Source organism: Micrasema longulum, unplaced genomic scaffold (genome assembly GCF_059751315.1).
Source record: "Micrasema longulum isolate JH-2025_06_02 unplaced genomic scaffold, ASM5975131v1 h1tg000307l, whole genome shotgun sequence".
Taxonomy (NCBI): domain Eukaryota; kingdom Metazoa; phylum Arthropoda; class Insecta; order Trichoptera; family Brachycentridae; genus Micrasema; species Micrasema longulum.
Window position 1 is genome coordinate 183,283 of NW_028277511.1, and position 16,298 is coordinate 199,580.

At 32.3% G+C, this 16,298-nt stretch overlaps 1 protein-coding gene across 1 annotated transcript; it reads right to left on the bottom strand.

The window, feature by feature from the left end:
• Positions 1-1,224: 1,224 nt before the first annotated feature.
• Positions 1,225-3,777, bottom strand: LOC148282639 (lewis-type alpha-(1,3)-fucosyltransferase-like). The gene has a single exon (XM_088224754.1). The coding sequence runs from the start codon at positions 3,699-3,701 to the stop codon at positions 2,568-2,570; it is 1,134 nt and encodes a 377-aa protein (XP_088080880.1). The 5' UTR covers positions 3,702-3,777; the 3' UTR covers positions 1,225-2,567.
• Between the last annotated feature and the right edge of the window lie 12,521 nt (positions 3,778-16,298).

A 16,298-nucleotide genomic window follows, 5' to 3' on the forward strand; every position in this document is an offset into this window, starting at 1 on the left:
CGGCAAAATGAGATGTCTAGAGCTAAGGAGAGAAATGCTCTATAAATCAATGTGGATTTTTTTTTTCGTAAAAAGATGGTAGCAAAAATTAACCAGTATTTAATTTAAATATTTTTTCATAAATATCTATATGATATTTATTAAAAACATGTCACTTAATTTATTATTCAATAAAAAAAACATATACGGTATACTAAAATAAGAGGGTTCGTCGCAACAAACCAATAAACATTAAGCCCTGTCAAATCCGAAACCACGATGATCAGTATGAGCAAGAAGACATATTGGCACATTAAAATATTTTTTTGGAACGAATAAAATTTTAAAAAATAAAATGTCAAAAAAAGCAAATGGTTGCTTACTTCTGCAGGGGAGAAACAAGGGGCGAAGGGGGGAGTCTGATACACCGACAACTGAGCTTCCTTCACTTCTCCCCTGCAGAAGTAAGCAACCATTTGTTTTTTCAAATATTTTTTTTTTTTTAATTTTCTTGGTTCTATTTTTTTTTTAATATGCTAATATGACTTCTTATCCATACTGATCCCCGTGGTTTCGGATGTGATAGGGTTTAAATAACATCCTGTATGTATAAAACACGCTACCGCTCGCAATTCTTAACGCAAGTACGTACGGGCCCTACGCCTTCGGCCCGTTGTATTGCTGTAATCGGAAGCTAAGTTCGTGGCCAATAATCATAGAATTGTTTTTCTCCGTATGGGCGACTCTATGTTATTTCTCAAAGGTTTATTACATATATTGTAATACTTGACTTCAAACAATATCTAAGTAGTGGGTTTTTCGTAAATACGTGTACGTTAAATCAATGGAATTGTAGATAAGATAAGAAAAGATAATCTTAACTAATATCAGTAAATATTTGTGCATAACCACTTACGGTAAGTGGTTATATACGAATATTTACTTACATTATTTACAATATTTTACCACAAATTTGATGCTTTAAACATAAGTAGTACTTAAGATCAAATTACCTCAGCTCAATAATAAAATTATATTTCATGTAAGGATCGTATTTTCGGATAAATATGATATCACCCAAATGGGAAACCCTTTTAAGCGAAATCTTTACGATAATTAAATTTATATTTTATTTCATCACTAATATTTTATATTATTTTGGTGGATATCTAAGCGTTTTGTGTTAAAAAATACAAACGCATTATTTGTTTTCAGGTATGTTTAATTAAAAAAATAAAACCATGATACAATCAATAAATAAAAATGAAGTAAACAGGGATTCGTCGTTATTTAGATGAAATTTCTATAAAAGTTCTACGTGAATGATATTAAAAATATTTTCGCTTCTTTATATTTATTATTTTTCTACCATCAGAAGCCATATGCATCGACAGTATGAAAATATTATTATGAAGGGACAGTTTTGTTTTCACCACAATAGGCTAGGAGGCCCAATTACAGTGGTGAATAACCGCAAAAAACACCCAAGCTTCAAAAAAATCTGATTTGGTTTTTGTGTTCGTACAGGGAACCGAATCAGGAACCTTCTGCGCGTAAGTAAAGCGTCTTTAGTAATGCACTATCGAGGCCGCCAATAAATATGAATGCCTCGTATAAAACCAAACTTACATGCATTATACAGGGTGTTCTTTAAGCCCTGTCACATCCGAAACCACGATGATCAGTATAAGCAAGAAGACATATTGGCACGTTAAAATAATTTTTTACAACGAATAAAATTTACAAAAATAAAATATTTAAAAAGCTGGAGGGGAAAAAAGGGGAGGGGGGAGTCTGCTATACCGTCAACCGCGCGGCGGCGCCCCCCTCACTTCTCTCATGCAGAAGTACACAACCATTTGTTTTTTTTTAAATATTTAAAAAAAAAAACATTTGTTCGTTCTAAATATTTTTTTTAAATATGCTTATATGTCTTCTTGCCCATACTGATCATCGTGGTTTCGGATGTGATAGGGCTTAAAGAACACCCTGTATACAAAAATGAGATATTCAATCTGTAACGAAATATGTTAATAATCCTTTTTGCTATCTAACTACAGGAAATTGGTTATAAAAAATATGTTCTTAAGCGCGGTAAAAATTAAAGCATTACACTTGAGTTATTGTATATAATATTATGTTTATATACATATATATTATAGAGGCCATCCACAGGACAATGGCTTACTCCCACCATCCCCCCATCCCGCTCGTCGCGCGTCGTTGTGTATCCAGCGCAGTTCGAAGCGTTCTGCGTTTGAAGTTTGAACACTGTTGAATTGTTTGATTGTCCCACTATCACGTCCTGCGCGGTCGAGGCTGTTTACGGAGCTGGGAAAGGACTTTGTAGTATTGTCCTCGTATGAATTTTGCTTTACGGTTTATTCGTTTAAAATTATTCAATACCTACATACAAATAATAGGTAATCGTATATCAAAAGATCGCTTCCTATTTTTTTACTTCAGTTCACTCATTTCGATTGAATAATGAAGTCAAAAAGTTAGATAACAATGATACCGAAATTATAGGTCCAAAATCATTTGAAATTGACAGGTACAAATGTGGTCATAAAAAGCTTTTTTTAAAATCATTTTTGACACAACGGATTTCCCGCAGATCCCTGAAACCAATCCACAAAGTTATGATAAGTTTTTGGCTTCAGAGTATGGTCGTGTAACATTTTGCATAAATTACAAAATGAATTGACGGCACTACCAAATATAAGTTTATATTCATTTTTCCACCAAAAGTATTTGGCGTACTCCGCGGGATTATCTATGAGATATTTCATTCTAGCGGCAAGATCTGACGGAGACATCTGACTGGCGTCCAGATACGAATATGGTGGGGCAATCGTCTTCATGTCCGCCCCATTAAATACAACAGGAATCGCGTCATACATGTATGCATTGTATAACTTTTCGGTAATGTAATCAACGCAGTTAGAATTCTCGAAAGCGAGGTAAAAATAATATTCCCGTCTCAAAATATCGAAACAAATGGTTTCATTATCTCGGGGACATTTCAATTCACCGCACTTTCCATATATATCGACATTTATAAACTGCTTGAGATTATTAGCTAATTCCATTCTTTTGTTCTTTGTTGTACATCGCGAAACAAACCACGCGACGCTTTTGTTTTTTCCAGAAATGATGTTTTTTAATTCGTCAGAAAGTTTGGGATTCTCGGGAGGCTTCTTCCAGGGAGGATGCCAGGCTGGTGCCACCATATTTCCACGCATATCGGCAACAGTGAAATAAGGGAAATGTATATCGGAGTCCAGGCGGTACGTTACTGAGACGTTGAATTTTCCGTTATGTTTAGTAAACGCGGGGAAGACGTCAGGACTCTCTAGAGAGTAGTAAACATAAAGTTGCTTGGGAGAGCGTGACGAGGGGTAATCTTTGGCAGATTTTGGATAAAACTGTGGACCGTGGAACACGACAGCATCGAAATCCTCCAAATAGTCCGATGTTCTATCATCAGTCACTGTGCACTCATTTCGCTCGCATCTGTGGGTTACAAATGGTTGTCTTCCAAAGCCGAACCTATAATCTTTCCAACGAAAGAAAGAGTTCCACAGCAATATTTTCTTCAGCTTAACTTCTTGATGGCGTAAATTGATTGAAGAATTACTATGTTCGAGTAACGAAATTGATAAAAAGAGTAGGACACACATAACTGAGAACATTAATGTACACATTCTATATAAATCCATTTTACTATTGGCTAGTCTGTTGAACACAATCGATTTTAAAAACGGCTAACTCAACACCCGTCAAGCGATAGTGTTCGACTGCAACCACTTTCAAATTAATTATAACTCATCGCGGCTGCCCAATTTTATAGCGTCGTAACTTACATTTTTTCCAAAATATTTTTTTTAGTTTTAGACATAGCGCACATTTGATAAAATAGAGTCATAAACAAAAAAAACAGATTTTCCAGTAGCTCAATCACAAATAACTATCGTCGTGCTTAAAAACATGCAAGCATTTGAGCGAACACAATGAACTATAATGAACATGCTTAAGTTACCGCAGTCATAAGTCAACGCGTGTGTAATCTCTAAGCTCAACGCTTATGTCGGTTTGTTTTTATTTTCCTCGTAAACAAATACAGTTCATTGGCGAAAAATCGGCGATTACTTTAACAAATAATATAATATATTGCATTTGCAAAATAGTAAGGAGTATCTAATACAAATACGTGAAAATTAAATTACAATTACTATGGCGACTGCTTTTCTTGACATTTGGCTTGCCAACCGCCGGCTAAATGCAATGAATAGCACGATAAATAAATAAATAAAAATAGCAGTTTTGGAATAGTTTCCATATTTACACTGGTGAAATTCAAATATGTGATTGTGCAGCAGGATTATACGTCGTGAAATGTAAATATTTTGACATTTAATATTAGGTGTTTACGGATGTTTGATTGTGATCGCGAATACGATAAATAACCATGGTGAGAAATTGTTATTAAGTCGATTATTAGCACGTCGATAGTTATTTGTGATTTAGCTACAGGAGGGCCTGAAAACTAAAATAACATGTTATCTTAAAATCATGTTTTTTGTTTTTCTTTTCACACCTTTCAAGGGGTTTAGATTGCTTTATCATTCCGATGTGTTATGTATTTGGTATTTGTCACATTATCACAAAATTTTCAAAGAAAATCTCAATTTTCATCTAGAAAATAATTTAAATATGACTCTGTTTGAGAATGGCATCGTTCAAATAAGTTTTAAAGTAAGCGTATCATATCATCATCGTAAGAGACATAATGTCATAAGTGGTTAAATCGTACAGCTAGAATTATTAGTAATTCCCGTTGACTTTATTTTAGCGGAGGTGCGATATGTTACTATGCGTATACCACATTAAAAGGTGGACAAGAATTATGATCCTGAAAACAATTAAAATATTAATACGTCACGAAAACATTTCAAAACGTAGTAAATCAACTAGTAAAATAAACAGTTTATTATGAAATGGTTGTAATATAAACAACATACGCAAAATTTATAATTTATTTTCTTGTCACGAAGTCGCAATTACACGATTCTGGGTTGAAGAAAGAGAATGGTAATGCTACCAAAACAAATGTGTCGTTTTAATATGATCCATATTATAGATGGTAGTGAATACGATGATTATAAAAAATTTAGTGTATTGTGTCTGTAAAGTTTGCATAGTTTTGGTGGCATTATTCTGAGTGACAGATTATTATTTATTACATTTAAAACAGCAAAAACTAAATTGTGAGGTTCAAAGGGGCAAAATTTCACTGTGCCGAGATCTTTGAAAACGAGGCTTGAAGGGCCGATTACATTAGGCCTGATGAGCCGAATTCCCTAGCATGTAACAGTCGCTTGATAGTTAAAAAAATACTCGTAGTATTGCAGTGTAAATAACTGTGAGATGGTCATAAATAATGGACAGAAAGCATAAATACTAAAGTGAGGTCTTATAACATAAACATATGCATCTCAAGATAAGATACTCTAACGACACCGCGATAATAAATGGAAATAAAAATAATAAAAGAGAAAATATGATAAAAAAGTTAATAACATCTGATGGTACTATAAGTGATCCACAAAATATTACTGATACTATGAATCAATACTTCAATTCGATTGGAATGAAACTAGGGAAAAAACTTAAACAGAAAGATAAATCCACCTGTACAAATACTATTAATATGAGCGAAGGTTTTCCCAGTCACTGTTATCAATATGTTTTTTTTGGGGTAAACTCACTCAGTGTAAACTGAAGATAGCTCCTGCAATGGTAGCCGAAACCTCGGAACAAATCCAACTCACACGGTATCACCCAAAAAAGAAACACATTGAATGTTAATATGAATACAATGAAAATTAATATTTTTATTGTTCCAACTGATGAGCGAGAAATTTTTGATAAAATCAAGGTAACAAAAAGTGGTAAATCCAGCGTTTGTGTCGAAATAATGGCAACGGATGTAAAAATTATTCAGGATATTATTGCTTCCCCATTTTCTAACTTAATCAAAATTTGGATTAAAAAATTCGAATGTATTAAAGTCGAATAATATGGTCGCAGTGTAATAGTCAAATGCAAGAATTAGTTAAGAAAACAATGTAATTTTAATAAATATACTAGAACTACAGATTTATATATTTACAAATGACAAAAGTGCTTAATTCAGATTAATAAATTTACATAGAAAATGTGAATATGATATTAAAGATAAAAATTAATAAAACAATAACGAATGTTAAATTAAATTTTTACTACAATATACATCCAAGAAATACAGGAACGTCAAAAAATTCAACTTGCGAACAACCTAGGACTAACAGAAAAATAAACAGTTTTGTGTATACAGAAATAAACTTCTATAATTCACTTTCAAATGACTATAAACAAAATATATATGATTATTTATATCACTACAGAGATGGGTAGAATTTTTGTTTCAAGATTATGGATATTCGAGCGTTTTACAGGGCTTATGACCTGTCATAGGTTGGGTTCAAGTGGCCACTTTTATGTAGAATTCTACAACATTCCCCATTCCGCTTATTAGCGAATATCCATATCGGTGACATTTTTTGGTTTTTGTATATATGTCATGAAACAAGGAAAGCTTTCGCTAGCGCGTTTGGAGCGCCATCTATGTATTTGATATTGAGGTTAAGTATTAAAGCAAAGGATATTCGCTAATAAGCGGAATGGGGAATGTTGTAGAATTCTACATAAAAGTGGCCACTTGAACCCAACCTATGACAGGTCATAAGCCCTGTAAAACGCTCGAATATCCATAATCTTGAAACAAAAATTCTACCTATCTCTGTAGTGATATAAATAATAATATACCTACTCCCCCTTGGGATAAAACCCAGAATTGTGTGTGTATAAATATGTAAATATAAATACACATACCAAAAATAATATTGTGTAAAATATATATGTACTTAAAAAACACCTAATAAACTGTTTTATTTTATCGACTTTGAATCAAAACTATTGTGTCGTGATATATTATATCTCCTTATACCAGCACTTTTGCTGATTGGGAGTATTTCGTAAAAATAAAATATGTAATACCAAAATAAATAATTTCAATAAAATCAAAAAGTAACTTGTAAAACCTGACTTAGGTTTTTTTAGATAATTAAGATGAGTTTATTTAGACAAGTGTGAAACTGTGAGAGTGAAGTGATGTTTCGGGAAAATCTTAAAACCCAATTGTTGTCTAATTCATTTGAATAAATCCGTAGCATGTGATTACAAAGTAAATTGTATTACTTAAATTACAAATTCAAAAAGTTAAAATTAAATTTATTTATTTAAATAATATTTTTTGTAAAGCGCCCTTGAGTATTATATTAAGAAAATGGCGCTATATAAGTTTTCCGTAATTAAAAAAAAAATCGTGTTCGGATATTCATTGTACAGCGCCCTTGAGGTGATTGATGGCACTTTTTAAATTATCCACAATAATAATATTACTTTTAAAAATCTAAAATACCTAATGTGTGCAAAACCGTCATAATAGTTTTAATTAAATTTAAACTAATTGTGAAAATAAGTATGTGACAACCCTAGCACATTTTTTCGTTTGGGCCAAATTAACACCCCTCAACTCAGACTCAACTTATGCGGGTTAATTTGCCCATCGTCATAATTCTTGATTTAAGTTACTGACAGCACATAATATAAACAAGAAATGATCTGACAAACCTTATCTATATTATGCAACAAGAAAAACTTACCTTCATCTTTGCCATCGAGCAGTAAATAAAAAAAACTACAAGTCGTAATTGGCCCGCAACAAATTACACGTGCACTTTGACAAATTCTGACAAGCTACGGAGTAAAGTTAGTGACAAAAGCTTCCGAGTGAAGTTAGTGACATAAAGATACTTTTTTTCTTAATGTACCAAATTTACCGAAATCAAATGGTAATATATTTTTTTAAGGTTGAGCATAGATTAGGCAACAATAGGCAAAATAGATTAGGCAACAGTAGGCAAAATATCCATTAAGGGCAAAATTAGACGGGTTAGCGGTACGTTTCCACTGAGGTAACAACAAGCAACATGTAGCCATGCTACACGTGTTATTTTGTTGTTAGATGTTGCCGTGTCTGTGCCTTCATACTTTGTCGCAAATCAAATGTTTCCTAAGAATCTGTTACCAGTTGTAACTTGCTACTTGTTGCCGTTGCTTGTAACATGAGACAAAAGCATTTCAAGTTATTCAACACCTGTTTACCAATAGTCAACCTACAAATACAAATATCAGGAGATTATAATCAAACCATTTCTCTTTTTTAGGAGATGAGCCACTCTTTGGTTTAGTAATTTAAAAGATCATAACCTTTTTTATCAAAAAAAGATTAGAAGAGCGTCGCATACTTTTAATAAATCTTGGCAACCGCACGATTGATCTAAAGCTGGTTTTCACTATCATGTAACGTGTCCTAAAACAAAGCTACTGGTATTCGTTAAATAATCTAAAAATAAAAATTAGTGCGTCACATTTCTTTTTTACCGAAAATTACTTTACTTTACTTTACCTTACCATACAAAATCTGGTAAAATTCGAATATTGAAATATCAAGAAAATTATTTTTTTATCGTTCAAAGATTATTCTAATATGCAAAATGGACATAAAGCATAAGGCAAAAGAAATAATAAATTTTCTATGTAAAGGGCCACAGAGTACCCCCCGTGTCAAAGCATTATTTTATAATATAAATTACTATCCTTATTTTTATATAAAGTAATAACGAAAAATAGTTAACAGCAGCATTATTATGTTTGAATTAAAAAATAATTAACAGCTCCATCTATTGACCAGCAGTAAAAACATTAGACTGAATCACTACTTCTGTCGGCAAGAATTTGTAAATTTAGAATCAGTACCTATTTAGTTCGTAAGATTGGAAATTTTAATATCAATGTAGTGCAAGTACCTATAAATATTTAAAAAAATAATTTATTGGAAGTAAATAGCATTGAATGCATCATTGATACATAGACGCTCATTTAGAGTAAAATAGTTTTAAAAGGAGTGACACGAAAACGTACCCATAGTTACCGAGTTATTTTATTTATACCAGAGATGCATTCAACGAGCATACATAAGCATATGGTACCAAAAATTCAAGGATGCTCATTTTCGGTAGGTATTTAAAAAAAAAAGTTTTTTAATGACATCTATCAACATTAGTTTTTGGTGGATCCCAATCAGATTCTTTCCTTAAACTGAATTCCTTGATAATATTTCTTAGAGGAGTTACCGAATATCGACGGGTACAGCTACAGAATCCATTCGCAAATCAGACCAAATCGTCAATATTAACTGCGTCATGCGAGTATAAGAATTTGATGGATATTGAGAATTCACCCTCTCTAAAACAAATATTAGAATCAGCTGATTCAAACTTTATTGACTTCTGGATTGGTCTTAATTATAAATACCCTGCAGTCGTCGAGAAGGCTTTTACGGTTCGGCTCTCGACTTACCGATGTGTGACTGGCTTTTAAACTTGTGGTCTATACTGAATATAAAATCAGAACTAGACTGGACTCCGCTCCGTATTCAAATGTTGGATTCGAGACCTTATTTTAGTGCTATTCTAAGTAAAACTGCGAAAAAAAATATTCTTCATGTTAAATACGCGCAGTAAAGATTATTAATTCAAAATAAAGTCTTTCATTTCAAGTCGAACAGTACAACATGCAAACAAAAAGATATCATGGGCCTTAAAAATATTATTTTTATGAATTTACTTTTTTGACAGGCGCCGTGGCGTAGTTGGTTTGACGGCCAACTGTGAGACTGGCGTCGCGGGTTCGATTCCCGCCAGTTGCAAGAAAAAAATCTAAATACGATTTTTCCTCAATTGATCTAGGTGTTGTGGTGTATTTTTCGTTACCACCTTTCATATCCCCTCTTTCGCACCTTCTGACAAGACTCAAAATAGAGGCTTAGCGGGTTATTCCTTAAAATATAAAAATCGAGGTGGGGTCATCAATTAGGGTTCTATGACCAAAAAAATTTGTGATCCGCTGGATTAGAACATCGATAGGTACTACGCACCACTACCTCCGCTATACACAATACGTGTGTACATAATGGATACCGAGCAAGGGAACGAAAACAAACAAAAAGCAGGCAAGTACATACCTTCGTTTGTTTTGGTGTCAGAGGATGTATGGACAGATGACACGAAAAAACTGACCTCGACCGCGACCGGATGTTTTAATCGATACTTGAGCTAGAGCACACAACGCTAATTCCATCTGGTACAGGCGGCCCTCGACTTTCGCACATTCGGCTTTCGCACAATTCACTATTTCGTATTTTTTCAAATTCGATAATTTATCATCAGGAAACCATTAGAATGACACACATATTTTTCAAAAGAAAATTAAGGAAATGAGACAACTTTTAGGTGTATTTTTTTATCTGTTTTTTGTGCAGTTCTCAGAATTAGAAAAAAATTCATCAAATTACACAGTTATTTTTTAATTATAAAGCTTCAAAAACAGTTTTTTTCAAAGACAATGGTGTTTCATTAATATTATGACTAATTAGGATGATTTATATAGCGCCATGTTCTGTGAATGAAATATAACCAAAAACCTGTATGAAAAACCTGAAAAAGGAAATAGAGTGGAGATATATTTGCCTCGTTGTTTAGTGGTTGCCGCGTTCACCTTCCATTCTTGAGGTCCTGGGTTGGATTCCCAGCAGGGTGGATGTAAAATATTGATTTCGAAGATGGTTGTTTAAATTGCAATATTTCATTATTCCCGGACTGGCATCTAAAGCGTATGACTGATCACCTCACTTTCATGTAACAGATGATCAAAATACGCTGCATTTGATTTACAAATGTAGTGCGGAAAGAAGAATGATGATGACGATTATTATTGTATAGATTGTATAGATTGCGGAAAGGAGAATGATGATGACGATTATTATTGTATAGATTGTTTAGATTGCGGAAAGGAGAATGATGATGACGATTATTATTGTATAGATTGTATAGATTGCGGAAAGGAGAATGATGATGACGATTATTATTGTATAGATTGTATAGATTGCGGAAAGGAGAATGATGATGACGATTATTATTGTATAGATTGTATAGATTGCGGAAAGGAGAATGATGATGACGATTATTATTGTATAGATTGTATAGATTGCGGAAAGGAGAATGATGATGACGATTATTATTGTATAGATTGTATAGATTGCGGAAAGGAGAATGACGATGACGATTATTATTGTATAGATTGTATAGATTGCGGAAAGGAGAATGATGATGACGATTATTATTGTATAGATTGTATGGATTGCGGAAAGGAGAATGATGATGACGATTATTATTGTATAGATTGTATAGATTGCGGAAAGGAGAATGATGATGACGATTATTATTGTATAGATTGTATAGATTGCGGAAAGGAGAATGATGATGATGATTATTATTGTATAGCCCTATTTTTGGTAAATCACTACAAGGACGCTGAATAATACAATAAACATCCCAACACGTCTTGCAGCTCCAGAGCGCATGCGTATTGTAGAAAAAAACTTTAAAAAATAGGAAATTATTAAAAAAAACATTTTATTTAAATTTTTCATTGATAAACCCTTGCAGGTTACATACATTTAAAAAATAATTTTACTTTTAAAATTCACATTCTACTGATAATAATAACATTTTTAACATCTTTTATTTTATTTTATTTTGTTTTATTTTATTAGGTAATTCAACAAAGATACATACTAGAAAACATACAATTTGAAAGCATCGCCGATACAATTTTACATGCATATATATCTTCAATTATAGAATTACACAAAATAGATTTATATATTAAATTGTAATACATATTTTTTTATACAGGATACAATGCAATAAAAAATAAGTTGTATGTGTGTACTTATTGAATAAGATTTATTCCTTAAAGATTATTCGCAAAAGCTGAGAGAGTAACATGAAAAATGACAATTTTATTGTTTCGGCAGTATATATTATATTCCCGACACATGCGGGGTAACATTATTTGAAAATAAAGGCAGTTTAAATATTTCCCGATGTCTGAGTGTTTTCAATCCCGCATTTTGTAAAGGTTGTACGAGTCTTTTGTTTAGTTTTGTCTGGTAGTTTATTGTATAATTTCAGTCCATGGTTTATTAGTCTCGATTGTCCTTTTCTCGTTTTAAAAGGTTGTGTATGATATTTTTCTGATATTCTCGTATTGTGTTTATGTTTACTACGGTTTTATTCAAGTTTTAATTCTTCGTCTATAATTACATCAGTGGCTAATTTATGAATAAATTTGAAGGATTCTAGTTTAAAGAGTTCAGTTACACTTAATTGTTTATTTCATTTCATTCATTTATTCAGATATTTAGAACATTACAGAAAAAAGACCCAATTCATTCTAAATACAATAATAGATCACAAATTACTGTAGATAGTTATGTTATTAAAATAATATAACAAAATGTAAAAAGAAAAATTAAAAGTTAGAAAGTGCTTTCCTAAGGGAAGGCCCACTGTCGTGAAATATGTCGACATCCGAGGCGATGCGATTAAGTAGCAAGATTGCTCTACCAACCGGCAAAACCATTGGCAGGTTGGTTCTGCATCGCGGTAGGTAAAACAATCGATGCTGTCTTTGTCGAAGATAGTTATCAGGTACGAACAGACCTACATCTATCAGAATTTCTGAGTTATGTATGCGACCACCGATCACCTGGAAAAAGTGAACACCCAAATGAACGTCCCTCCTCCTCCATAATGACTAGTATTCCCAGTAAAAAGTCGGTTGGGAAGAGCCAAGGATAATATCCACACTCTTTTAGGTACAGATAGCGCAGACATTTTTTCTGCACTCTCTCCACCATCAAAGAGTATCGAGTCTCATGTGGCGACCAAATAATGTAACTAAACTCTAAACGACTTCTTACCAAGGAATTATACAGTGTCCTCATAATCTGAGTGTAAGAAAAGATCTTGGCATTTCTAAGAACAAAACCAAGCATTTTCAGGGAGTCATTACATAGATTAACTATATGAAGATTAAAAGATAACTGAGCATCAAACAACACCCCGATATCTCTGGACGTTGAAGCCCTTTCAAGCCTTACTCCGTCCATGAGATAACGATAGTATATTGTTTTAGTTTGTTTAAAAAGTTCTTTAGTTGCTGTTAGATAGGGTAGGTCATATACTATCTTTAATATTTTATTTTGCTGTCTTTGTAGTCTGTTTATGTCATTTTGATTTCCTATTCCCCATAGTAATTGCATATAACATATTTTAGTTTTTAAATAGGCTTCATACATGATTTTTTTTCCTTTTTTGGAACAAAGTTTTTGATTTAAAAAAAGACTCGATAAAGTCGCCACTTTGCTAATTAAATTGTTGATATGAATTGTTCTTGTCAATTGTCTGTCTAAAATTATGTTTTTTGGGGATTTTTATCGACAACACAATAAAATAGTCGCTTCCATGCAGTCGGTTCCGTGGTCAAATCGATTAAACGATATTATATGAGGAAAACAAATTCAGGCCATCGAGGAAACGGACACGGAAGGTGTTGCCTGAAAAATTATATTTTTTATGTTTTTTTTTTATTCGTCGACTTTCGAACATTCAACATCGCACACATTTTCAGGAACCAATTGTATGCGAACGTCGATGGCCTATTGTATACTTAAATCAAAGTGGTACATATTGCGAAATATACGTAGTGTGAAGTATTCGCTTACCAAATAAACCCATCCATACTGAAATTAAAAGGATGAGTTTGAAAATGGAGTATGTTACGTTTTCTTAAATGTCACACATCCTATAAAATAGACTCCTATAAATTACTAAAAATACAGAATTTCCAGGAGTGCATAAAAAAAACATGCCTCAAAATCCAATAGATATCATTTTTTGTAAAAATGGGCACTGTCCTATGCCTAACAATTAAAACTGACCTAACCTGACCCGGTCACATCTGACTTGACGTGACGCGGACCAAATATAATTCATATATATTTTAATGTTCCTATATTAATGATGTGATGTGATGATTTCTCAATTGTTGTCAAACAAACATCTTTAAACGATTTCACAATACGAGGAAAGCATCTGGTTAAAAAAAACAAATTCGTATCATATCTCCGATTAGAGTTTCGGAACCTTGTTATAATTATGTAAAATAATAATATTCTGCTGGTTTTACATAGTGTAAGATTTGAACTCTTGTAAGTTTACATAGTGTAAGATTTGAAATATTGTACGTTTCTATTTGAATCAAATAAGAAATTTCTATTTATGACTGAAGAAACACGCCTTTCACTGAAAATTGTGATGTACGTATTATAGTTGATTTTCTTCGGCAGTACATCGATTAAACATTAAACTAAAGTGAATCTTTGAGTTTTAATTAGAATAAGGTAAAAATGGTGGAAGATTAGTTGATAACTCTTTTGTCAGTCAACCGGACAATGTGTATTTTCATTAAAAAAAAATCTTTTAACTTAATTAATAAATAAATACTGTCCAGAGTACTAGAGAGTGGTTCGTTTGTGGATTTTTATTTTTTGCTTGCGACTACACTTTATTTCAAATATTATGACCACGCTGATTACGCTGGGAACAATTTTTTTTTCTAAGAATGAAAAATATGTGATTCTGATAGTACCCTTTCTCCTAGATTCAAATATCAAAGTTTCCATGAAACAGGCATTTTTGGTTTCAAACATTTCAATACTTTCTGCATTCCTAACTTTTCGATATTCAAACATTCTGACTTGCCGAGAAACTGTAAATAATTGTATTTGTAGGACAAATATTCCTTCTTTAATTTTTGCATAACCAATTTAGAGAAACTTTTGTTTGACGTACGTAAAACCAGGAGTATTGTTTATAGCTTTGACAAAATTCTGTAAGTGATGAAGAAATTCCAAATACATATTTGAGGGTACTATTTGCAAACCCGGCAAAATCCATATTTCTTTATTTAGAGTAAATCACAAAAAACTAATACAATACTTAACTTCAACCTTTTTTAAACTTAATTTTTTCATTATAATCAGTAAATAGTTTATACGTAAGCAGTGATGACATAAGCAGGATTATGGCAAGAAACAGTAGTGAAATAATTAATTTAATTTTATACAATCCAACTTTACAATACTCAAGTAGAGGTTGCCATGTTTGCAACAAACCCGATTGTTTAAAAGTAAAGTTCTTACAAACAAAGCCATATTTTTAACTGGCAATGTTTTAATTATTGTTAAAAGTTGTATTCTGAATGAGTTTCAATTAATATCTCACTTTTTTTGGATTTTGCCGGGTTTGCAAGTAGTACCCTCACTTGTAAACAAGATTAAAAAACTGTATTAATTACACCTATTGGTACTCGTGAGACAAAAATCATGTCAACCAGTGTCAAGCATCAAACAATGTCGAATGAACAGTTTGGCATTTCAAAGTTCGACATTATAAAACTTTTCAAAAAACGGTTTGGTCAATTCAACCTAATTAAGTGTTTTGGATAATGCTTACGGTCGCAATAATGTTCTGAATGAAAATCTTCATGTTTGGTTTCACGTGTTCGTATTTATTGTACTTTAATTATCCGTGTGGTCACATAATATATGAGGCGAAGTGTAATCGCGTGCAAAAAATAAAAATCCCCAATTTTTTTCTTCTCTACCCCTGCGAGAAGATTCAGATAGCACCCCAGGGGTGATATTCCAAACGCTCTCGCGGCCGTAAAAAAGGTTTTATTTAGTATGTAAATATGCGAGATAAAATTTTTTTTCACGGCCGCGAGAGCGGTTTAAAATAGCACCGCAGGGGTGGTATTCTAAACGGTATAGCGCGCGCAGAGAACGCCTTTTTAACGGGATTTACGTACTAAATACGCTAACTTTGTTTGGTTCTACAAAAAAATAAAACTTAGAGAAATTAAATTATATTTATCACACTTTTAATCATACTTCAAAAATTTTTAATAATATATACGTATAATATGTATCTTAAAATATTCTCGTATATTACAACTGTCCTTGATTAAATAAATCATTTTATGTAATTACTAGTTTTGATGACAAATTAAGAGAAAATCTTGTTTATATTGTATACTATCTTACTATCTTGATGACCTTAGACTTATTTAATTATACTTAAACTACATTTCAAGGTGCCAAATACGATCAATGAAATACATTAGTTTACAACTCGGATACTAGAATATACAATTTCGAATTTCAGTTTTACGACTTTTAAAAC